Source organism: Canis lupus, chromosome 14, assembly GCF_003254725.2.
Source record: "Canis lupus dingo isolate Sandy chromosome 14, ASM325472v2, whole genome shotgun sequence".
Classification (NCBI taxonomy): Eukaryota; Metazoa; Chordata; class Mammalia; order Carnivora; family Canidae; genus Canis; species Canis lupus.
In genome coordinates, this window is record NC_064256.1 from 23,134,491 (window position 1) to 23,160,120 (window position 25,630).

A 25,630-nucleotide genomic window follows, 5' to 3' on the forward strand; every position below is an offset into this window, starting at 1 on the left:
TCTGCTCAGGACTCCTTGTAGGTTTTTCGGTGATTCTACTGTGTAGCCAGAGTTGGGTGCCACCAGGCTACTTGGTGCTGAGAGTCTTCCCAGGATTCCTGGGTCCCACCACGGTGCAGGGGAACTGCTCACCCCAGAAGAAATGACCAGTTTGGCTGAACACCTGCATGTTGACCTGTTCTGTGGCAAACTAATATGCATTAAAGCTTTTTTGTCTTAAATAAATAAGACTTTGTCTTTCTTTGAGAGAGGATTTACTACAGGTATTAAGAGATGAATGATGTGTATGTATCCGTTAGTAAAAACAAACAAAAAAACAAGATCTAAAGAGAGTATCTCTTCATAAGCAATGATCAATTATATTGTATAGTCAACATATCTTCTTAGATTCTGAGATCTTGAGACTCTTCCACTTCATGACTCTTACTCCTTTATTTTTGACACGGTTGCACACTATGAGGTATCCAAGATGTGAGAAAGTAAAATTATTCCAGATGGTGCTCCTTTTTAATTTTTTTGCAATGTTTCCATCTAATCCTCTCCCACAAAAGAAAAATTCCCCTTGGAATTGCTTCTGTTATTATCTGTATTCATTTTTAAACCTTGACAACCATGTGGACATAGTACAGGTGGTTTTGTAGAAGAGTGATCTATAAAGTTTTTTGTGCTGTGCTGCAGAAGGGGAACTACTTCAGTTGCCAAAGCAAAGCTGATGTAAAGTCATTGAACATGTTTCGGAGCCAGATGTAAATGAAGTAACTTTTTTTGAAGATGAGTTAATTTACAGATATCTGATCATTCTAATTTGGGATAGACAGAAAAGCAGAGTAACACTGATTATGTGTAACGGTCTGGCTAGCCTCCTGGCTCCACCTCTTGCTAGCTGTGTGGCCTTGGCAAGTCCATTAGCCTCTCTGAAATGAACAAGATAGTAATCCCACCCTGTAGGGTTGTTGTGTAGATTGAATAGAGAATGCAGATAAAGCTCCAGGCTATCAGTGCCTGATACTCTATATGTGCTCACTGAATCTCAGTTGTGCTTGATCCTGCTACCACCACCTTTGCAGAGGCCACAGCAGGGTGTCTGTTGTGTTCAATACTGTCTCCTTTTGGTCCACCCAGAGTGAAGGCTCTGGGGTTGGGACCAACTCTTAAAAATCAACATGCAAAAACTGAGGGAAGGAGCTGGAAGATGATTTATTTTAAAGAAATTTAAGTGTTCGCTTACTTGGGGTTTTTTGTTTGTTTTTGTTATCTTATTTTGAGATAAGATAACAAAAACATCATAGCCTCACATCATAGCCTCTCCCCAGTGGTTTTGAACCCTTCTTGATTGCACAGTTATTTTTCTGTTTATGTAGAATTTTTATAGTAAATATCTCAAAAGACAAAAGTGGAAGAAAAATTTTTATGGGTCTCTTTTAAAAAAAAAAAATTTAGGTATGCCTGGGTGGCTCAGCGGTTGAGCATCTGCCTTTGGCTCAGGATACGATGCTGGGGTCCTGGGATTGAGCCCCACATCAGGCTCCTCGCAGGAAGCCTGTTCTCCCTCTGCCTATGTCTCTGCCTCACTCTCTATGTCTCTCATGAATAAATAAATAAAATCCTTTTAAATTTTTTTAAAATTTTATTTCTTTGGGAGAGAGAGAAAACAAAAGAGAACGAGAGAACATGAGTGAAGGAGGGTGGGTTAGAGGGAGAGGGAGAAGGAGGCTCCTCATTGAGCAGGGAGCCTGTTGTGGGGCTTAGTCCCAGGGCCCCAGGATCATGACCTGAGCTGAAAGCAGACACTTAACTGACTAACCACCCAAGTGTCCCAGGGTCTCTTTCTTTTTTCAGTCTTGCAATATTGTTATAAAATATTAAAGCTTTCAAGTTATAAAGCTTAATACATCATGCATCCATGTGCCTGCCATTAGCTTCAGAAACAGAACAGTATGGATGGATACCATGGAAGCTGCCTGAGTACAACTTTGACACCCAGAGAGGTAGCCACTCATCTCCATCCCATTTTCTTATACCACATATGATACATTTTTTTACAGAGAGAGGCAGAGACACAGGCAGAGGGAGAAGCAGGCTCCACGCAGGGAGCCCGATGTGGGATTCGATCCCGGGTCTCCAGGATCACACCCTGGGCTGCAGGCAGGGCTAAACTGCTGCACCACCGGGGCTGCCCCAACATACAATATGTAATTCCAAACTATGTTTGGTTTGGTTTTGCTTATTTTAAAAGTTTATATAAGTAAACTTTTAACTTCTTTGCATTCTGCTGCAATTTGCTTTCTTTATGCAATGTTGTATTTGTTGGATTCATCATATTGATTTTAACTTTCATTCATTCATTTAAACTGTTGTATGATATTTCTTTGCATGAAGATACCATAATTTATTTATCCCTTCTTGTGGTAGTAGACATTTCACTCTCGCTGTCTCTCTCTCATAGACCATGCTACCATTGATGTTTTATTACATGTTTTACTTCACAGATCTTTGTAGCTTCAGTTTTGTTTTGTTTGTTTTTATACAGGAAATGAATTAGTCTGGTCACATTTTGTGGCCCTCATTGTTTGCATCATCATAAGATTGCACTACATCTTTTATGTCTTTTCTAGCTCAAAATTATACTGTTTATGTAGGCTATTTAGACTAGATAGTTTGAATTATTGGATTTTAATTAGGATAGTTTCACAGTCCCATTAGTGTGTCTCTTCAGTACATTCTATAGGATATGGATTTTACATATGCAAGGGAAAGTTCCATTTTGAACATTTTTGAGAACAAAAATATATACAATATTAGAAATTATCATTAGGCATGATGACACAAGACACTAAATTTTTTCACCCAATTTTGTTTCTTTCCTGGAATCTAGAGTAATTACAAATGCTAATAATTTAAGATAAACATAACTATATGCATATGTAAAAAATGTTGTCTACATGTAGATCAGTCCCTGTACTTGATTGCACAAGAGTTCCGGTCACACTGAGTCTTTCATGTTCTCCTTAACCTAGAATGAAATTTCATACAGTCAAAGCATTCTGCTGTCCCCTTTGCTTCTCTCTCTGTCTCTCTCTCTCTTTTGCTTCTTACATAAATGAAAACCTAATATAAGATTATGAATAGGCAAATACTCTAATGAAGAAAAAAGTACTAGAGAATCTGAAGCAAGGAGAGATTACATCTGAGTGAAGAGCCTAGAAAAGCTTCCTGGAGGAAGAGGAATTTAAGCTGGACCTTAAATGTCTGTGACAGGCAGGAGGTGTGGGGACCCTCCAGGGAGCCCATCCACTAGCAGAATGCCGTGCCAGAGAGGCTGCTCACGGTAACACAGAAAAGAAGTTCTTAGCACTGTCCAGATTTCTGGCCCACAGACTTGTGAGGTATAATAAAAATCATCTTTGTTGTAAGTCATAAGTTTGGAGTAGTTTGTCATCACCAATAGTTCCTAGGAATGGCAGCGAACACCAGGGAAGGGAATATTTACTTTCTTTGTTTTTTATTTTTTATATTTTTTGCTTTTGTTTGGTTGGTTTTCTGCTTGCTGAAAACGGTATCTGTCCCCCTAAACCTCTCCCCCAGATACACTACGGCGTGAATTGTAGAGCTGCTAGCTGGAAGACTGAGTTGGGAGAGGATTCCAGGCAGAGGAAATGGCATGAACAAAGATGGCGTAGTAAGGAAGGACAGGATACAAGGAAGGCAGGCAGTGAACCAGATATGACTGGAAGCAGGGCCTGTCTTGGTGAGTAGTGACTGATGAGACTAGCACAGAGTAAGGACATGGTATGAAGGGCTTCAAGTGTGAATTGAAGAGACTGGATGGTGTAGAGCCACCAAAAACTTTTTGGAATGAGAAATTAGACTAGCGGGACTCATCTTTGGGAAACTTCTCAGACATATGTGGGATGGACTCAAGTGTGGAGCAGTTAGAGGATCAAGTTGGAAACTCTGGCAAGATGTCATATGTGTCTGCTTTATGGTGGCCAGAGCCATAATGAAGACAAGAAAATAGGCAGCAGTGGGGGTGTTTGGCTGGCTCAGTTAGTTAAGCGATTAAGTGTTAGATTCTTGGTTTCAGCTCAGTTTCATGATTCTGAGGTCATGATCTCAGGATCATGAAATCAAGCCCTTCATGGGATTCCATGTTCAGCACAGTGTCTGCTTGAGTTTCTCTCTTCTTCTCCCTCTGCACCCCCTGCCCTGTTCTCTCTCTCAAATAAATAAATAAATCTTAAAAAAAAAAAAAAAAAGAAATACATGAGAAACATTTTGGGCAGGGCTACCACTAACCCACTCAGTGCATTCTGGGAATTAAAAAGATGCCCTGTCGTTAAGACCTCTTACTTCTATTTGTTAGAAAATTGTTGTAATATATTTATTTAATTAGAATAAGACACTTGACTGCCATCTACTGGAAAACTAAACATACACATCTATAGTGTGAATGCTCCTCCCTGCAGATGTGGCACTCTTGCACAGTATAAAACCTGTACTACCATGTCTGTGACCATAGTCATGTGCATATGACTGGTAGGACTTGGTAGCTGATTGCATTAGTTATCAGAGGGAAAAGGAAGAAACTTCAACTCTGGATGGTAGGGAAGTTGGTAATAACATTAATAGAACTGGATCTTATTCTTAGGGAATAGGCTTATAAAATATAATTGTTCTAAACATGGAAAATTCGAGAAGTTGGCCATTTTGTTCATTGATCCTAGTACTTTGCATTTACACAATTAGAATTTTATCTCTTCTTCTGGAGTCTCAGATTTCCACTCTCTGTGACATCTGAGAACGGTGACCAATCTCTCTTCTCTCTTGGATTCCATACCTTCCCCCTTCCCTCATATCTTTTCATTCTTTCCTGATCACCGCTTCTCAGTCTACTTTGCAGGCCCTTTTTTTCCTCAGGTTTTTATTCATGTGCCTTTGCATACAGTGGGTGCACAATAAATGTTTGTTGAATTGAATGACATTGCCTTTGAATGATCAGTCTCAGGTTTACCAGGAGACTGACTCATTGGTGCTAGGGACTAAGGGTGTGCCAGAATTTGGAAAGTAGAAACCTATCCTAAATACAGTCCCTTGTTTTAGGATCTATTTTCTACACAATGGGTCACTCTTTATTGGGGAATTCCTGTACTGTTGATCTGTTCTTCACTGTTCAGCAGTAGCAACACCAGGAGAACAAATTATTTATATTGGCTATGTCATACAGGCGTGTCTAATTCAGAAAATAGTTTCAAACAAAATAATGAAGCTTCCCTGTCTTCTAATTTGGGAAGAATGAGAAGTTCTTTTTTTTTTTTTAATTTCAACTTTTGTCCAAGTAGATTAGTGATGAGTTAAGTAAAATCCCATTTAAATATTTTCATTTGAGGTTATTTGCTAACATTCGTACCACCACCACCTCCTCCTGCTTCCCAACCCATTCACATAGGTTACTTTTGCTTTCATTTTTCATGGCGCTTGTATATCAAGGCAAACCCAAGAACTGTGTTCCTCTGACACGACTTTGCAAACATTTATTGTGGGGCTGCTTTGTGCAAAGTGCTGTGGGAGGCTTCACAGAAGATATAGAGGTTTCAGATTGCTTCTGCCCTTCAAGAGAGACTGGCTTAATGGGAGAAGTAGACACATATGTAACTGCTCCAGGGCAGGCGATGACAAGGGTCATAATATAGTGCAGACAGAGCCAGGACTCCCTGTGTAAACATCACTCTAAGACTGAGCCACCATACATGGACTTGCCATATTTCTTTTCTAAATTGCACACGTTTAACTCGTAATTTACCTGAGTCGGATTAGAATGTGTTTTCTTCAAAGATTCTTCAGTCAAAAACCTGTGAAATTTAAGGTTTAGCAGAATTTAAACGAAAAATACACTGAATAACATTGATTCGATTCCTTTAAATTTGATTTTTAAAATGGTTCTAAGTTACTATCCAAAGAAATTAAAGAAAACTAGAGTGATATTAAATAAACAAGGATATAAAACAGGAGTTTTATGTTTATGTGAGCTCAATATTTAGGAAATAAATATCCTGAAATTCGCTTGCCAAATTTTATGTTAAAATATGTTTTGAGTACAGGAAAAAGAAAATTATAAACAGTACAGTAGGAAAAAATAAATATAACTCTCGTAAATACAATGAGGTAGAACATAAATACTGAATGGATCATTGCTGTTTTAATTAAGGTGCCTTTTATTTAAGTAAAACCAGTGCCATTTTTACAGTTATTGGAGAAATGAGGACATTTATTTGAATTTTTATTTATTTATATTTTTTAAAATTATTTTTTATTTGAGTTTTTAAAATGTATTTAAGATTTGAAATTTAAACAAAATATTTTGTTTTTTAAAAAATAATTTCTTCTACATTAACTCAATCCCAAAGAAATCAATGAGTGAAATCAAACCAAGTACACACATTATACAAAAATAAATGCCACTGAAAACTCATTTTAACTTCTGTTTAAAGCTAGTCATAAAAGTGTTTAATTTGTATAAGTAAACAATTCAAGTTTACTGACTTAATATGATGACTTGTAACTTTTACTTAAGAAACTCATTCTTCTTAATATGAAATGCAGCTTTGTGAAGGCATATTTTGCCTAATGTATTTTCCTTAAAAATCTAAAATCAGAAATGTACAGTTTGTCAACCAATTTTATAGGTAATAGTAAATTGGGAATAGTATCTCAAATAGCGAAATAAGAGAAGCATCACAAAGATACCAAAAAGGTTTAAAAGTATCACAGGAAATAGAAAGATAATACATCTAAGAGCAAGTAACCTGAAAGAGATATTCAATGGGAGAAAATGCTTAGTAATGCTGAAAGGGTGCCAAAGTGATATCAGACAGCAAAGCAGGTATGAGGTTGCAATGGGATATGGCAGGGACAAAGAGCTATTGCCATTTGGGGAGTCATCTTGCAAACTCATTACAGTAAAAAGAAAGGAAGCAGAAATCTCTTACAAATTGACACTATCAAGAATGCATTTGTTTTATGCCAACCCAGGAACTTCCAAACCAGAAGCCACTGATATTTTGAGTAATTTGGAAAACAGAAATTACACTGTTTAGAGTAGGGGAGAATTGACCTAATAAAAAAGATTTTGAAAACAAAAGGTCTTGGAACACCTAGGTGGCTCAGTCAGTTAAGCATCTGGCTCTTGATTTTGGCTCAGGTCATGATCTCAGGGTTGTGGGATCTAGCCCCGCATCAGGCTCCACACTGGGTGTGGCATCTGCTTGAGATTCTCTCTCTCCCTCTGCCTCCCTCCCCGTGTGTGTGTGCTCTCACTCTCTCAAATAAATCCTTTTAAAAAATGTCTTATCTTTAAGTAATAAAACAGTGTGAAGTTATATGATGGATATAAGCAATTTGTTGAGGGAAAAAAATCGTTAAGATTAAATTGAGACCATGGAAGCTGAGAGAGTGTGAACACTTTCATAGGCAATTCTCAACATCTAGGCCAATTGTGCAGATTACAAAGAAGCATCTTAGGGCAGTGATGGGAACTGGATCACTTGAAGCAGGTTTTAAGTTCATGAAGAACTTCGTTAAGTAACTGTGCCAGAATTGATTGGAAACAAGCATGTTCTAACAATGAGGTAGTATTTCCACTGTTGTCTATACTGGTCAGATTACTCAGCCTCATTGTTTACAATCTGTGATTCAGTGTTTATACTCTAGGACCATTTAGATGTCTTTGCCAGGGTACACTGTCCTTTGTCTTAGCACCCTTTTTGATCTTGGCTTCTAGAATTTCTTTGGTTTAACCTCTTATCTCTGCAACTGGCCTTCTGTTTCCTTTGAAAGCACTTCCTTCCCTGTATATACCTGCTATTCTGTCTCAGAACTGATCATATTTGTCTTCACCTGTCACTGTCTACTACTGGTGATCCATCTTTGCTTTAATTCCTACTATCATTAATTCTTTTAAGGATACATCAAATCAGATGTATTGGCTTCTCATACTTAAATTATTGAAGCCCTGTTCCTAGTCTTCCCATTCCAGATCCAACAAACCCACAGCTTTTCACTTATGCTGGTGAGGACAGCATCTCACTGATCAAAAGACTGAATTCCTTCTAACCCTGTCTCCTGTGTCTCACTACTTTACTCTTTCTGTCCCTTTTCTTCTGATAGCCAGTTCTTAACTCTGGTCTTGAGGTCTTTCTCTCAAAATATTCCCTTTGTTTCTTGCAGTACTCCAGTGCTTAAGAATAATGAGTGGTAATAATATTTAATCAAATGATATCATGGCCTCAGAAACTATTAGTGACTTACAAAAACTTCTAATTCAGATTAAATTTCTGTTTTGATATTTCCTTATTTAAACTCATATGAAAAAGGAAATTAGTTATATTAAGCAAATCTAATAATATTTGTAGCTTAATATTAAAGCTCTAAAAGTTGTTCTTTTAAAATAGAAAATGGCTGGGACACTGGGTGGCTCAGTCACTTAAGCACCCAGCTCTTTTTTTTTTTTAATAATTTTATTTATTTATTTATGATAGTCACACACAGAGAGAAAGAGAGAGAGGCGCAGAGACACAGGCAGAGGGAGAGGGAGAAGCAGGCTCCATGCACCGGGAACCCGCCGCGGGACTCGATCCTGGGTCTCCAGGATCGCGCCCTGGGCCAAAGGCAAGTGCTAAACCGCTGCACCACCCAGGGATCCCAGCACCCAGCTCTTGATTTTGGCTCAGGTCATGATCTCAGGGTCGTGAGATCGAGCCCCATGTCAGGCTCCACGCTTAGCATGGGGTCTACTTGTCCCTCTCCCTCTGTTCCTCCCCTCTGTTCTCTCTCTCCCTGCCCCAATAAATAAATAATATCTTTTAAAAAATTGAAAATTGCTTAGGTCATTGAATTGTTATCTCCTCTTGAACTGTCCATTTTTGATTGGAGTTCCACCTCTGTGTCAGGGCTCAAACTAGGCATGCCCTGAGGATTATGCAGATTTGGGCCTTAAAAAGTTCACATTCTTATTATGGACAATAATTTTGGTTGAGCAACTGAGAAATCCCTCCTATGTTCAGTAAATACTTATTGAGCTTCCAACTCTATGCCAGGCTTTGTGCTAGGGAGTGGGGATACAGAAAGGTAAGCAAGATATAGAAGATCACAGGCCACATGACTTTCAATCAGCTGTGGAGATAGATCATTAAACAGTTAATTAGCTGGAAAGTCAAGAGGTGCTGTGTACTCAGGGACACTTAACCTAATAGATGAGCAAGCAGGAACTGTAGGAGGATGGAAGATGGGAGTGACATTGGGGGTGCATACTGCAGACCCCAGCATGCTCATAGAACTGAAAGAAGGTTGATGTGATTTTACTTTAGATTCAGTTGGAGAATGGTGAGTTTGACTGTTTAAGAGAGGAGAGAAGAGGTCTGGTAGCTGGAGAGAGAGCTGGGGTTCTCATGGGCTCATTTAATAAGCACGCATATCTATCCGAAGTTTTAAAAATAAAATGTCCTACCCAAGATTTTAGAAATAATTATCAACCCCCTATTGAGTATCTTTGGGATATTTTTATTAAATTGGTAGCCAAGAAATTATAGTGTGTGTGTGTGTGTGTGTGTGTATATATGTATATACTATATATGAGTTATATATATATAGTATATACATATATATAAATGTTAGAACATTCTCCTCAGTCATAATTATTTTAATATATATTTAATATTTTAATTATAAATTATTTTAATAATGAAATAGCAGTTTTCTTTTTTTTAAGATTTTATTTATTTATTTGAGAGAGGCAAAGACTTGAGCAGGGGAGAGGAAGCAGAGAGGGAAGGAGAAGCAGATACTCCATCAAGCCGGGAGTCCAATGGGGGCTCCATCCCAGGACCCTGAGATCATGACCCGAGCCAAAGGCAGCTGCTTAACTGACTGAGCCACCAGGTGCCCCTGAAGTAGTAGTTTTAATCAGAATTACCGTTCTGGTCATTTGTTTGGCATAGACTTTTATGTTAGGATCAAAAGTTGGCAGTTAGAACTCAAATGTAGCAATTTTCTCATTTTAATAAAATTGCCATTGTGCAATGGCCTCAAATTATAATAGAACAACCTTGCCAAAAAGCAGCGAAATGTACTTGTCTTTTTTTTCTTCTAGGGTACATATGTAGTTAAACTCAATCAATTTTTAAAAATATTTTTTACTGCAAGTGATTGCTTATCTCAGGCAAACCCAGTGACCTGCTATTTGTTATTTCTATCTGCAGGCCAACAATTTATATTAGGAAGTAAAACTTTTAGTGTTCGGCATTAAAGTTCATCTGATTAATTAACTGATATTGCCTCAGGTTTCAAACTTTGTCGTGAATAAAATAGGTCCTCATGCAGTTAAGAAATAGTGCACCAGCTGCAAGTCCAGAAAACACTTGCTGTTACTCACATAATAAAAGAACCCCAAAGCCTTATAATTTATAGATTCATAACCATTTCTTGTTGAATTTATTCTTCTAAGTGGTGCAGGTGTTACTTTGGTTTAAAACATACAGCCCTCTTTAGGCAATCTAGAAGAACTCCGAGGTGCTTAATATTTTTTCCCTTCTTACATTGTGAGCTGGTTAGTGTTAAGGCTAACCTCAGCACTCATTTAAAGCTTAAAGGTGTGATTGTTTTAAAACTTACCTAATATTCCTTTTTTATCATTTAAATATATATGTAATTTCATACAGATGTGTAATTGATCATTTATTTAAGATTTGGACAGTTCATTTTAAACTATATCATTCACTTATGAAAAAATACAATGATCATGGCACCTGGGTGGCTCAGTCAGTAAAGCATCTGCCTTCGGCTTAGGTCATGATCCCAGGATTCTGAGATCGAGCCCCACATCAGGCTCTGCTCAGTGAGGAGTCTGCTTCTCCCTGTCTCTCTGTCCCTCCCCCCACTCATGTGCACACTCTCTTACTCTCACTCTATCTCAAATAAATGAAGAAAATCTTTAAAAAAATACTATGATCTTGCCATGTTTTGCACAGGTCTAGATATTAGTGAGTCAATGAATACAACAAAAGTCCCTGCCCTCATTCATGGACACTTAGGGGTCTGGTGCAATTTATATTATGGTGCATTCTATAAGCATTGCCTATTCTGCATTCATAGAACCTCTGGTCTAATGAAATCTAGGCAACGATTTCAAGTCCTGTCTTTTCAAGTCCTTTCACCTGAAAACGATGACATGAGTGTATTGCTTCAGAGATGACTGTTACTAATTATTGTGAATAGTGAACATTCCAAGAAATTAAGCTGGTAACCAAAAGTAGGATTAAACAGTTTACATTGTTAAGTGCGTTTATTTTAGGTTTCAACTCTAGGGTATTAGTAGCTAGAATTATTTTATTAACAAAGCAGCATTTTCTCAGAGTTTTATAAGAGGATAAACAATTTTCCAGGAGATCATCAGTGGCTAATATGAATTCTGCAGTAAGGTACTCAGCTCCAGATCATAATAACAATTACCCCCTCACACCCCATAATAACAGTTTCACTTAGGTGCCAAGTACTGTTTTAAGAGCTTTACATAAATTTACTAGTCTAATCCTCAAAATAATGCTTTGAGGTAGATACAATTATTATACCTCTGTATTACATACAAAGAAGCGCAGACTAACTTGCCCAAGGTTACAAAGCTAGTGAGAGGCAAGGCTGGGATGAGATCCCAGGGAGTCTGAGTGTGTCAGCCTCTGTGCTCTCTGCTTCTCATACTTAAATAGTTGCCTCCTCATTACCCTTCTCACTTTTTTCTGTTCTAGTAATTTGCTTTCTCTCATATATATAAATATTGATTTGTGTAGCATACACATTTGTACTCTGAAAGTGAACATACTGGCTTTTTGTATTAGGATTTTTTCCCATGTTCATAACTATCCTATCTAACAAAGACTTTTTTTTTTTTTTAATTCTAAGTCCGGCAGATATAACCTAAAGTTCATTTGTTTTGATTCTTTATTGAATTTGCTTGCTCATTTGTTCATTAATTAATATATCTGGCTTTGTTTTTTTTTTTTTTTTTTTTTACTTAGTACCCTGACAGATTTCTCACATTTAAAATGAAAATTTAGTCAAATTCATTGCATACAAAATTTTATTTTTCTCTGCCTCTAGAGAACAATGAAAACAGAAAAGCAGTCTTTGTTTTCCCATAAAGAGAAGGAGCACAGTTTTGCCAGCCTCGTGTTCAGAGAGGGATTTCCTCTTTTCTCAGTGCAGTATTTTGGGTTCCTTTTCTCCCTTTGGGTTTCCTGCTGGAGCAAGTATTTCTGCTGTTCTCACTCTATCCCCTATTCTCCCCCCATGCCATTTGGTTCCTGGACCACCCTCCTCTCCCGCTGCATGTTTCTGCTCCTCCTCCAAGGTCAGCTGATGGCAGCTTCTGTGACAGGGCCTGTACTCTCCCCTCAATCTGGACGACTTGCTGCCTTCAGTTTATCTGCTTCGTTTTCTTTGTTGGTTTGTTAACTAATTACACTCCTTGAGGACAAGTTTTTGTTTGTTTTTTTTCTTGTTTTGTACACTGCTAAATCCTCAGCACTTAAAACAGTGCCAGATATATATTAGGTGTTTGAAACTTGTTGAATGAATGAATATCTTTTTTTGGCACTTCCTTTATTGTATTTAATAGTTTGTGCATGTTTTTCTCCCACCCCTTTTATTCATCTCTGTATTTTCCCCAGTGTCTGTAACTATTAGGTAGTTAGTAAATGTTTACTGAAGTAATGAATGAGCAACTAAATAGTACTTTCACATCTCTGTGGCACTGGATAGAGAGGACTAAATGGAAGGGCAATAATGGATAGCACTAAAAGGACTAGTGAATTGGAAATTTTAGACCTCTAGGGCTCCTGCATGGCTCAGTCGGTTAAGTGTCTGCCTTCAGCTCAGGTCATGACCCCTGGGTCCTAGGATCGAGCACCACATTGTTGGGTTCTCGGTTCAGCAGGGAGTCTGCTTCTCCTTCTCATTCTCCCTCTGCCCCTGCGCCTGCTCTGCTCGCTTTTCTTGTTCACTCACTCTTTCAAATAAGTAAATAATTTTTTTTTAAAAAGAAATTTTAGAACTCTGAATCAAGAAAGGAAGAGCAGAAGCACCAAAACCAGATGTCCCCTTTCATTCATCTGTCCAGAAGTTTAGCTTTTTGCATGTCTGTAATTTGCACATTTGGGCCTACCAGTCAAAATGACTCCCAGATACTCCTTTGTCAGGGTAACAGTGTAAGGGAAGAAGTTCTGGAGATAGGAACCTCAGTGAAAACTCCATATATCTGCTTCTGTCAATTAGGGGAGGCTTAAGAGGTACTAACCTACATGAAAATCTAAAAAAAAAAAAAAAAAAAAAAAAAATTAAAAAAAATAAGCACCATCCATTGTCTTTTTTAAGAGCTAGGGAACTTTAAGTATCATAATTTAAGCTTTAAATTGAGTCATGGAAATAAGGACCTCAGGAATAATATACAAGTTTATACTGCAGGAAGCCAGGGGACATGAGGATACTCGTTATTCCCTTCTTTTCACATGCCTTAGACAACCTGCTTCACTCACAGGATGGTTTTCCCTACAAATCATATGATGTTTTCACCAATCAAATGCTTGTAGAATGCTCAATCTGTGACCAGCTAATTGGCTTGGTGGCCTGCTGACCTTGGCCAATGACATTTATTTTGGAGTGTTCCTTTTTGTTTCCATAAAGAATAGAGGAAGGTGGGGAGGGGTAGAGGGAAGCATATTTATATAGAAGAAGCAGCATGGCCTCAGACAGAGTTCTGACAGCAGGGCGTGTTCTAGAAATGGCACAGCATGTTCATGATGGTCGGACATAAGTTCAGGAGAAGAAGAGGAAAGGAATGGTCACTGGCCTTCAGGAAACAGAGTTAAATGGATAAAGGTGAGTATGGAAAGCTGTTGGGGACTTAAAACCCATCAGCACCATAATCATACTCTTCCCCGGTCTCCTGCCCACCACCTTTGCAACCAGCTTGCTGTGCAGATTGCCTCTGTACAGATTTATGATTTCTACCTTTAGCTCAGTGCTCAAGATGACTTCTCTCTCTCTTTTTTTTAAAAGTTTTTATTTATTTATTCATGAGAGACACACAGAGAGAGAGGCAGAGACAGAGGCAGAGGGAGAAGCAGGCTCCATGCAGGGAGCCTGACGTGGGAGCGGATCCCGGATCTCCAGGATCACGCCCTGGGCCGAAGGTGGCGTTAAACCGCTGAGCCACCGAGGCTGCCCAAGATGACTTCTCTTCTGAAAATTTTTCTCCAACCTAATTCTATGAGCTGCATTTTTTATTATCCATAGTGAGTATTCTAAACTGGAACAAGTTTTCTTAGGAACCTCAGCTCTCATGACTTCCTCATTTTAAAGTAACAACTAATTGTCCTTGTCATTTTTCTGAGGAAATAGATAATATCTGGCATCTGCTCCCTCATACTGCCTTTCCTCCACATGCAGACTTATCTCCACCTCCAGCCATTTTTATTGTCTTTCTGCCTCAGAGGGAAGTGTGTATTCACCTTTTTTAGCTCCCACTCCTCCTCCGGTGCTCTGGAGCTTGCCTCATGCTCTGGGACCTTCCTCTATGGATCATCTGCTCTCTTATTTCTTCCTTATTACAGGCTCTTTCCTTTCAGCTCATAAACATTCTCAAATCTCTCCTACCCTTGAAAGTCCATTCTTTGAATTTTCTTTTTTTTTTTTTTTTTTTTTCTCCAGATGTCCTGTGTTTCTCCTTATGTAAGCAAGAAAGGTGGTCTGAATATTTAGGAATATTAACTGGCAATGAGGTGGAGGAGGAAGTCAAGGAAGGCAAAAATTTGAGGAAAAGTTCGGTTACAAGGGTGTTGAATTACAGTGGTGACCATGGGGAGGAGCAGACAAGTTTGGGAGGTTTCACGGAGGTAAAATTGACCAGACTTTGAATGGGTGTGAGATTGGAGGGAGAGGGAGAAATTCCTAATGGCTCCATGAATTGAGGGAGTGAATACAGAAGGAGGAGCAAGTTTAATGAAGAAGATAACATATTCCTTTTGGCAGGTGTTGAGGTGAACTGCTCTTGGGGCATCCAGTTGGAGAAAGTGACTAGGCAATTGGAAATATAGGAAGTATGGTCTGTAGCTCAAGAAAAATGTTTATTCTTTAGAAACAACTTTGGTAAAGACATATTGGTATATCTTGAGTTACAGTGTTGGATGAGATCCCCTAGAGATGGAATAAGAAGAGAATAACCTGGGGGAATAACAAAGGAGGTAGAATAAAAGGAACCTATGAAAGAGCCTGAGAACAAGAGAACAAATAGCCAGAGAGAAAGAAGGATAGAGACGTACACGTGTGTGTGCAGTGTGTAATTTTTGTTAATTTTTTTTATTAGCTCCTTGAAGACAAGGATAATTGTATCTCCTGCTTCTAGCAAAATAGGTCAAAATCGTGTAGACTCAATCAATATCTAATACATGCCATTATTGATAGAGCCTATTGAAAGCAGCTCTTGGTGAGAGCTTCCTTTTCCTGAAGTCACATATTGCTGGGGTTTCTGGAAGGAACAAATTTGTAAGCCAGATAGTTTGGAAAGGTAAAATGTCAACAGGAGACACTCAGAAAAGTTGGGTGACCAGTGTGCTTGTGGAGTATAATTGCTGCAGCAGCCCCGGCATGTTATTTTCAATAGCAACTTGTTTGTCCCCGTAAGTGGAAGTGATTTCTGCCTTGTGTTAGAAATCATTGGTAACTTTATGCCAACAGTTTTGCCACTAAAGTGGAGGTTCTCAAATCTGAACATTTTCTTGTCTTTATCTCCATGATGTTTGATCACATTTACATTTCATTGCAACACTCTAGTCATGAGTCAGAATGAAAGCTGTTCTAAACTAGTTTATATCCTTATGTTTCTACAAAAAGTCTTCTTGGGGTTGGAGGTAGAAATTTACAGTAATCCAGTAATTTACCCAAAGCCACTAACAACCTACATTGGCTTCGTATTAGCCAGGGTCCACTTAGGGTCTCCACAGGAGGTGGAGAGGAGGTGTCCCATGCTACAGGAGTGGTGCAAGAGGGCCCCTTGGAGGTGTGCAAAGAAAGTCTTAAAACTTCTATTTATAAATTATTTCTATCTCCCCCTTAAGAAACAATTATCTCTTTTTGTGTATGTTTTCAAATATTCATTATCTGGAGATTGGTGTTTGTAAATAGGTAAATTATATATTGATATAAATACAGAGGAAGCTTGCGCTACGTTTTTAAATCGGTGTTTGATTGGAAATATACTCCGGAGACCTCAAGTTCAAGTCCTACATACTGTTTGAGCGTTGTCAGTAAATTGGGAACATTTAGAAGCGTCTTAACAAAATTCTGTCAATAATTTTAGCTTTTATCCAAGTCCAAAGAGTTTCCCTTGCAAATGCAGATGTGTGACTTAACTTTAATTCCACAGTGTGGATTTTAATGGAGAGCATTCAAAGGCAAGTTCAAATGCATTTGTTGCCCTTTCTGGGAGCGCGCCACAGTCTCTCATGAACTACCTAGCGCCTCTGCACACACGGTGTGCTCTTTACAGCCCTCCTTTAGTCACAGGCAGTTTAAGCTGTTAAATAGTATCTCGCTTTAAAAGGTAGGCTGATGGCGTTTCTATCTTCTGGTACATCTGGTAAGTTAATATATACAGTCTCTGCGAGTATCCTGCAGGGACCTGTTTTTACATGCATACGGGGACGTTTAGGCAGAAATCAAAGGCCATGAATCAGAAGAACACAACTCTTGTTTCCAGTGTACTGGAGGCTTAAAAAAATTGGCTTTGAAAAATTGAAAGTAGTGTGGTTTGTTTTTATTGTGGAACCCATCAGGAAGAACAATTTACAGTCATTGCCATTCTTCACAGCTGAATGGAGTAGAGGTGCCTGCCTCGTGAAATGGAGCAGCTGCGCCCGTTTTCTCTGGGCTCACAAAAACATTTGCTTTTTAGTTGAGAACTTGGATGGTGGGGTTCAGTTTGTTTTCATGATGGAAGTGGTCAGTTGTGCCTTACCAGACAGCTGTAGTGTAATTAAGAAAAACTGTGTGAAAGTGGATCAAATATAACAGAAGAAGCCTTTTTTTTAAGGAGGGGGGGTTCACCTTAAATTTATTCACTTTTCTTTAATGTTTAAAAACCAGAAATACCACCATAATTCTGCTCTATAAGGTTTTACTATTTCACAGTATCATTTAGCTCTAGGAGATATAGGATATATACCACCATAAAAAAATTGTTTGCTTCTGTGACAAATGCAAACTAAAAAGTAAGAGTTTTAAGATTTAGCTTGTGAGAGATCTGCTTTCAAAATAATGTTTACAATAAGGAACTGTACACTTATATTTATGTTGACTTTAATGCATTATCAAAGTCAGTGGTTTCTATTGTAGAGAAAAGGTTTTTTGAGGCTGCTTTTAGATTCACTTTGTTTTTTTTTTTTTTTTATTTTTTATTTATTTATTTTTTTTTTTATTTTTATTTTTTATTTTTTTTTATTTTTTATTTTTTTATTTTATTTTTTTATTTTTTTTATTGGTGTTCAATTTACTAACATACAGAATAACACCCAGTGCCCGTCACCCATTCACTCCCACCCCCCGCCCTCCTCCCCTTCTACCACCCCTAGTTCGTTTCCCAGAGTTAGCAGTCTTTATGTTCTGTCTCCCTTTCTGATATTTCCCACACATTTCTTCTCCCTTCCCTTATTTTCCCTTTCACTATTATTTATATTCCCCAAATGAATGAGAACATATAATGTTTGTCCTTCTCCGACTGACTTACTTCACTCAGCATAATACCCTCCAGTTCCATCCACGTTGAAGCAAATGGTGGGTATTTGTCATTTCTAATAGCTGAGTAATATTCCATTGTATACATAAACCACATCTTCTTTATCCATTCATCTTTCGTTGGACACCGAGGCTCCTTCCACAGTTTGGCTATCGTGGCCATTGCTGTTAGAAACATCGGGGTGCAGGTGTCCCGGCGTTTCATTGCATTTGTATCTTTGGGGTAAATCCCCAACAGTGCAATTGCTGGGTCGTAGGGCAGGTATATTTTTAACTGTTTGAGGAACCTCCACACAGTTTTCCAGAGTGGCTGCACCAGTTCACATTCCCACCAACAGTGTAAGAGGGTTCCCTTTTCTCCACATCCTCTCCAACATTTGTTGTTTCCTGCCTTGTTAATTTTTCCCATTCTCACTGGTGTGAGGTGGTATCTCATTGTGGTTTTGATTTGTATTTCCCTGATGGCAAGTGATGCAGAGCATTTTCTCATGTGCATGTTGGCCATGTCTATGTCTTCTTCTGTGAGATTTCTGTTCATCTCTTTTGCCCATTTCATGATTGGATTGTTTGTTTCTTTGGTGTTGAGTTTAAGAAGTTCTTTATAGATCTTGGAAACTAGCCCTTTATCTGATATGTCATTTGCAAATATCTTCTCCCATTCTGTAGGTTGTCTTTGAGTTTTGTTGACTGTATCCTTTGCTGTGCAAAAGCTTCTTATCTTGATGAAGTCCCAATAGTTCATTTTTGCTTTTGTTTCTTTTGCCTTCGTGGATGTATCTTGCAAGAAGTTACTATGGCCGAGTTCAAAAAGGGTGTTGCCTGTGTTCTTCTCTAGGATTTTGATGGAATCTTGTCTCACATTTAGATCTTTCATCCATTTTGAGTTTATCTTTGTGTATGGTGAAAGAGAGTGGTCTAGTTTCATTCTTCTGCATGTGGATGTCCAATTTTCCCAGCACCATTTATTGAAGAGACTGTCTTTCTTCCAATGGATAGTCTTTCCTCCTTTATCGAATATTAGTTGCCCATAAAGTTCAGGGTCCACTTCTGGATTCTCTGTTCTGTTCCACTGATCTATGTGTCTGTTTTTGTGCCAGTACCACACTGTCTTGATGACCACAGCTTTGTAGTACAACCTGAAATCTGGCATTGTGATGCCCCCAGCTATGGTTTTCTTTTTTAAAATTCCCCTGGCTATTCGGGGTCTTTTCTGATTCCACACAAATCTTAAAATAATTTGTTCTAACTCTCTGAAGAAAGTCCATGGTATTTTGATAGGGATTGCATTAAACGTGTATATTGCCCTGGGTAACACTGACATTTTCACAATATTAATTCTGCCAATCCATGAGCATGGAATATTTTTCCATCTCTTTGTGTCTTCCTCAATTTCTTTCAGAAGTGTTCTATAGTTTTGAGGGTATAGATCCTTTACATCTTTGGTGAGGTTTATTCCTAGGTATCTTATGCTTTTGGGTGCAATTGTAAATGGGATTGACTCCTTAATTTCTCTTTCTTCAGTCTCATTGTTAGTGTATAGAAATGCCACTGACTTCTGGGCATTGATTTTGTATCCTGCCACGCTACCGAATTGCTGTATGAGTTCTAGCAATCTTGGGGTGGAGACTTTTGGGTTTTCTATGTAGAGTATCATGTCATCGGCGAAGAGGGAGAGTTTGACTTCTTCTTTGCCAATTTGAATGCCTTTAATGTCTTTTTGTTGTCTGATTGCTGAGGCTAGGACTTCCAGTACTATGTTGAATAGCAGTGGTGAGAGTGGACATCCCTGTCTTGTTCCTGATCTTAGGGGAAAGGCTCCCAGTGCTTCCCCATTGAGAATGATATTTGCTGTGGGCTTTTCATAGATGGCTTTTAAGATGTCGAGGAATGTTCCCTCTATCCCTACACTCTGAAGAGTTTTGATCAGGAATGGATGCTGTATTTTGTCGAATGCTTTCTCTGCATCCAATGAGAGGATCATATGGTTCTTGGTTTTTCTCTTGCTGATATGATGAATCACATTGATTGTTTTACGGGTGTTGAACCAGCCTTGTGTCCCAGGGATAAATCCTACTTGGTCATGGTGAATAATTTTCTTAATGTACTGTTGGATCCTATTGGCCAGTATCTTGTTGAGAATTTTTGCATCCATGTTCATCAGGGATATTGGTCTGTAATTCTCCTTTTTGGCGGGGTCTTTGTCTGGCTTTGGAATTAAGGTGATGCTGGCTTCATAGAACGAATTTGGAAGTACTCCATCTCTTTCTATCTTTCCAAACAGCTTTAGGAGAATAGGTATGATTTCTTCTTTAAATGTTTGATAAAATTCTCCTGGGAAGCCATCTGGCCCTGGACTCTTGTGTCTTGGGAGGTTTTTGATGACTGCTTCAATTTCCTCCCTGGTTATTGGCCTGTTCAGGTTTTCTATTTCTTCCTGTTCCAGTTTTGGTAGTTTGTGGCTTTCCAGGAATGCGTCCATTTCTTCTAGATTGCCTAATTTATTGGCGTATAGCTGTTCATAATAGGTTTTTAAAATCGTTTGTATTTCCTTGGTGTTGGTAGTGATCTCTCCTTTCTCATTCATGATTTTATTAATTTGAGTCTTCTCTCTCTTCTTTTTAATAAGGCTGGCTAATGGTTTATCTATCTTATTAATTCTTTCAAAGAACCAACTCCTGGTTCTGTTGATCTGTTCCACAGTTCTTCTGGTCTCGATTTCGTTGAGTTCTGCTCGAATCTTTATTAGCTCCCTTCTTCTCTTGGGTGTAGGATCTATTTGCTGTTTTTTCTCTAGCTCCTTTATGTGTAAGGTTAGCTTTTGTATTTGAGTTCTTTCCAGTTTTTGAATGGATGCTTGTATTGCGATGTATTTCCCCCTTAGGACTGCTTTTGCTGCATCCCAAAGATTTTGAACGGTTGTATCTTCATTCTCATTAGTTTCCATGAATCTTTTTAATTCTTCCTTAATTTCCTGGTTGACCCTTTTATCTTTTAGCAGGATGGTCCTTAACCTCCATGTGTTTGAGGTCCTTCCAAACTTCTTGTTGTGATTTAGTTCTAATTTCAAGGCATTATGGTCCGAGAATATGCAGGGGACAATCCCAATCTTTTGGTATCGGTTCAGACCCGATTTGTGACCCAATATGTGGTCTATTCTGGAGAAAGTTCCATGTGCGCTTGAGAAGAATGTGTATTCAGTTGAGTTTGGATGTAAAGTTCTGTAGATATCTGTGAAATCCATCTGGTCCAGTGTATCATTTAAAGCTCTCGTTTCTTTGGAGATGTTTTGCTTAGAAGACCTATCGAGTATAGAAAGAGCTAGATTGAAGTCACCAAGTATAAGTGTATTATTATCTAAGTATTTCTTCACTTTGGTTAATAATTGATTTATATATTTGGCAGCTCCCACATTTGGAGCATATATATTGAGGATTGTTAAGTCCTCTTGTTGAATAGATCCTTTAAGTATGATATAGTGTCCCTCTTCATCTCTCACTACAGTCTTTGGGGTAAATTTTAGTTTATCTGATATAAGGATGGCTACCCCTGCTTTCTTTTGAGGACCATTCGAATGGTAAATGGTTCTCCAACCTTTTATTTTCAGGCTGTAGGTGTCCTTCTGTCTAAAATGAGTCTCTTGTAGACAGCAAATAGATGGGTCCTGCTTTTTTATCCAGTCTGAAACCCTGCGCCTTTTGATGGGGTCATTAAGCCCGTTCACATTCAGAGTTACTATTGAGAGATATGAGTTTAGTGTCATCATGATATCTATTCAGTCTTTGTTTTTGTGGACTGTTCCACTGAACTTCTTCTTAAAGGGGAATTTTAAGAGGCCCCCTTAAAATTTCTTGCAGAGCTGGTTTGGAGGTCACATATTCTTTTAGTTGCTGCCTGTCTTGGAAGCTCTTTATCTCTCCTTCCATTTTGAATGAGAGCCTTGCTGGATAAAGTATTCTTGGTTGCATGTTCTTTTCATTTAGGACCCTGAATATATCCTGCCAGCCCTTTCTGGCCTGCCAGGTCTCTGTGGAGAGGTCTGCTGTTACCCTAATACTCCTCCCCATAAAAGTCAGGGATTTCTTGTCTCTTGCTGCTTTAAGGATCTTCTCTTTATCTTTGGAATTTGCAAGCTTCACAATTAAATGTCGAGGTGTTGAACGGTTTTTATTGATTTTAGGGGGGGATCTCTCTATTTCCTGGATCTGAATGCCTGTTTCCCTTCCCAGATTAGGAAAGTTTTCAGCTAGAATTTGTTCAAATACATATTCTGGCCCTCTGTCCCTTTCGGCGCCCTCGGGAACCCCAATTAAACGTAGGTTTTTCTTCCTCAGGCTGTCGTTTATTTCCCTTAATCTATCTTCATGGTCTTTTAATTGTTTGTCTCTTTTTTCCTCAGTTTCCCTCTTTGCTGTCAACTTGTCTTCTAGGTCACTCACTCGTTCTTCCACCTCGTTAACCCTCGTCGTTAGGACTTCTAGTTTGGATTGCATCTCATTCAATTGGTTTTTAATTTCTGCCTGATTAGCTCTAAATTCTGCAGTCATGAAGTCTCTTGAGTCCTTTATACTTTTTTCTAGAGCCACCAGTAGGTGTATAATAGTGCTTCTGAATTGGCTTTCTGACATTGAATTGTAATCCAGATTTTGTAACTCTGTGGGAGAGAGGACTGTTTCTGATTCTTTCTTTTGAGGTGAGGTTTTCCTTCTAGTCATTTTGCTCAGTGCAGAGTGGCCAAAAGCAAGTTGTATTGGGAAAAAGAGAAAAAGAGAGGAGAGAAAGAAGGAAAGAAAAGAGAAAGAGAAAAAAAAAGGGAAGAAAAAGGAAAAAAAAAACGAAAAAAAAAAAAAAAAAGAAGAAAAAGAGAAAAAGAAAGGAGAAAAAAAGGGGGTGGGGGAAGGAAACAAATCAAAAAGCAAAACAAAACAAAAACAAAAACAAACAAACAAAAAAAGAACCACCGGGGAGTATCTTCTGATTCTGTGTACTTTGAGTCCCTTGGCTTCTCCTGGAAGTTGTCCGTCTAGCTGGTCTTCTGGGAGGGGCCTGTTGTGCTGATTTTCAGGTGTTAGCACTTGGGGGAGCTGCTGTGCCCCCTGCCTGGTGCAGGGCTCAGTGGGGGTTGTTTACCCCGTGAGGCCGCAGGAGGAACAGCCCCAGTGGCGGGGCAGCTCTGGAAACCTGGATTCAGCTCCGGCAGGAACTCCGTCTGCAGGGCCTGGAGGCTCCGGGGCGGGGCCGCTGCTCTGCTCAGCTGGGGCAGGAGCGTCCTTGCTGTCCTGGGCCCTCCCGGCCTCTGCCTGTCCCGGGGGAGGCGGGATCCTGGGCTGTGTCCCGGCGCCCTGTGCTCCGGGGCCTGCGCTGGTGGATTCGCGCTCCCGGGCCGCGCAGCCCCCTCCGCGGAGCCGCCGCCCAAGCCCCTCCGAGCTGCTCCTGGAACCGCGCAGCCCCCTCCGCACGGAGCCTCTTCCTCTGCCCGAGCCCCTCCGAGCTGCTCCCGGGGCCGCGCAGCCCCCTCCGCGGAGCCGCCGCCCGAGCCCCTTCAGCTGCTCCGGGTCCCGCCGGGTCCCGCCGTGCGCGCTGCAGCCCTTAGGGAGCTCGGCGCACTCTCCTGGGCGCGCAGGTGTCTGTTACTGTCCCCGGGAACCCGAGGGCATCCCCGCCCTCCTGGGTCCTGCTCCACCTCCCTGCGAGCCCCTTTCCCCCGGGAAGGTCGGTGCAGCTCCTGCGTCCTCCGGGACGGGGCCCTCCTGTCCTGGGGACACTCGCCCCGGCCTCAGCCCGGCTCCTCGCGGGGCCCCTCCCCCTCGGAGGCCTTTGTTTCTTTACTTCTTTTTCCCCGTCTTCCTACCTTGATAGAAGCGCGAACTCTCCTCACTGTTGCATTCCAGCTGGTCTCTCTTTAAATCTCAGGCCGAATTCATAGATTTTCAGGATAATTTGAAGGTTTTCTAGGTAGTTTGGTGGAGACAGGTGATTTGGAGACCCTACTCTTCCGCCATCTTGCTCCTCCCCCCTAGATTCACTTTGGACACAAGTTGAACATTAAGAGAATTATCTGTTTTTAATGACCAGAAACTATGAGAGATGAAAATCACATTTTTCTTGGTAAATTTTTAAATGAATTAGTCAAATAGTAATGAAGTAATCTGGTGATGTGTTGGTTTGTTGTAGTTAAATATGGAACATTAGGCTGTCAATTGGCTTTGAAAAGCATACGCTTATTTTAGGCAGCAGACTTTGAAATAAGAATAGAAATGCTTTAATTTGCATCATAGGCTACAGTAGGAAAATAACTGTTATAAGGTCAGAGGAAGCTGAATTTAAAATACTATTGTATTCACAAATAACCAAGATTCATACTAGACATTCATTGATTATAAGTTTTTATACTGATTGCCCAACACATTAAAAAACCAAATATTCACCTTAGGCAAAACAAAAACTTCAGGTTTACTCTAAGAGTTTATCCTATACTGCGATTTTGTAGGGAAGACTCTTGGCTTTTATTTCAGTTAAGGAAATCTGGAAAGCTGAGGGAGGGAGGGAGTGGGCTGGGAGTTACAGCCCAAAAACTCTAGCTGTTTTCACTCTCGAAGCCCTCATTCTTGGAGTTATCATAGGAGGAGGACTCTACACTGGGTGTTTTGGAGAAGAAATCCAACTGTCACTTCTCTACTCTCTGGATACCATTCTCTCCTGGATCTCTTGTGTCTTTCTTCACCAGAAGTCCTAAGAATACTGTCGGAATCAAGCCTGAGTTTATTCTAAATGACAATCCATGACTGTAGCTTAATAGTTGTTTTTTGTTTGTTTGTTTGCAAACTGAGCTCTCACATACACCAAACTCTTCTTCAGACTCCTACATCTGCAGAGCTTGGGCAAAGTTGAGTTCAGGAAGGTGAATGAAGGAAAGTATGAGGTGGATTAGAAAGGTAAAATGGAAGTTAAGAAACTGAGGACAGTTTTAAAGTAAGAATGGCAATGAAGGGCATTGCAGATAGCGGTGTGATGCAATGAATAAATTAATGGAATTGCACTCACTGGAGTTAGAATCAAAAGATCTAGATTCAAGTCCCAGCTAGCCAAGCATTTGGGGGAAGTCATTTTCTCAGGTTCTGTTTCTTCATGTGTCAAGTGGAACTGCAATACCTATTCTACATACCAAACAGGCTGTGAGTCTTAGAGAAGAAAGATGGCAAGAGACAATTTTGGGGCAGTCAAGTCCAATAGTGTAATTATGGGACCAGTTGGCCCATCTTTATCTTTTTTGGAGCGATGGAAGTGGGGAGAAATTCTTGGCAGCAAGGGAAGAGAATGCAGCAGACAGTAAATTTGATAAACACTGATTCTTTCTCTGAGTGTTCTCAGAGTTCTTCGAGAATCCCATTATTTATCTTTGTTCCCCAACGCACCACTTCCACTACAACGCCAATTCCAAACTCTTTCACCCTCCTCAAGTCCCAGCCAAGTTCTTAGTCTCTGTACACAGACTTCTCCCCTCCTTTGTAAGGGCAACCCTTGAGCTTCGGCGGCCACCATCCCCAACCATCTCTATCCATTTCCTTCTCACTTTCTGTCTTCTCCTCACAAAAGGTAAGCTGTGCTCTTGACACATTCTCATCCTACTTCATCTCAAACTTTGCTTTACCAGTTATCTCCTATCTCCCTTTTTCTCTTTTCATCTCTCCCTACCTGGTTCTTCTCCATAGTCAAGAGACTGAGTTCAGTGTCATATGTGGGGGTTTTTTTTTTTTTTTCATTTTCATCAATGAAATTTTTAAGAGTGATTTGAGTA

The 25,630-nt window shown here is 39.7% G+C and overlaps 1 protein-coding gene across 22 annotated transcripts in view; it reads left to right on the forward strand.

Moving 5' to 3' along the window:
* The window catches only part of UMAD1 (UBAP1-MVB12-associated (UMA) domain containing 1), a 360,265-nt gene that overhangs the window by 107,473 nt on the left and 227,162 nt on the right, over nt 1-25,630 (forward strand). The window contains exon 4 of one of the 22 annotated variants that reach the window (XM_049093625.1): nt 3,586-3,923. The exons of 19 other annotated variants lie outside the window; for them this stretch is intronic. In XM_049093625.1, the coding sequence (XP_048949582.1) occupies nt 3,586-3,608 (23 nt within the window). In that variant the 3' untranslated portion in view covers nt 3,609-3,923. Of the gene's footprint in view, nt 1-9; nt 229-3,585; nt 3,924-25,630 lie in introns of those variants that run through there. 2 more of the 22 variants (XM_049093617.1, XM_049093619.1) reach the window with 2 other exon arrangements.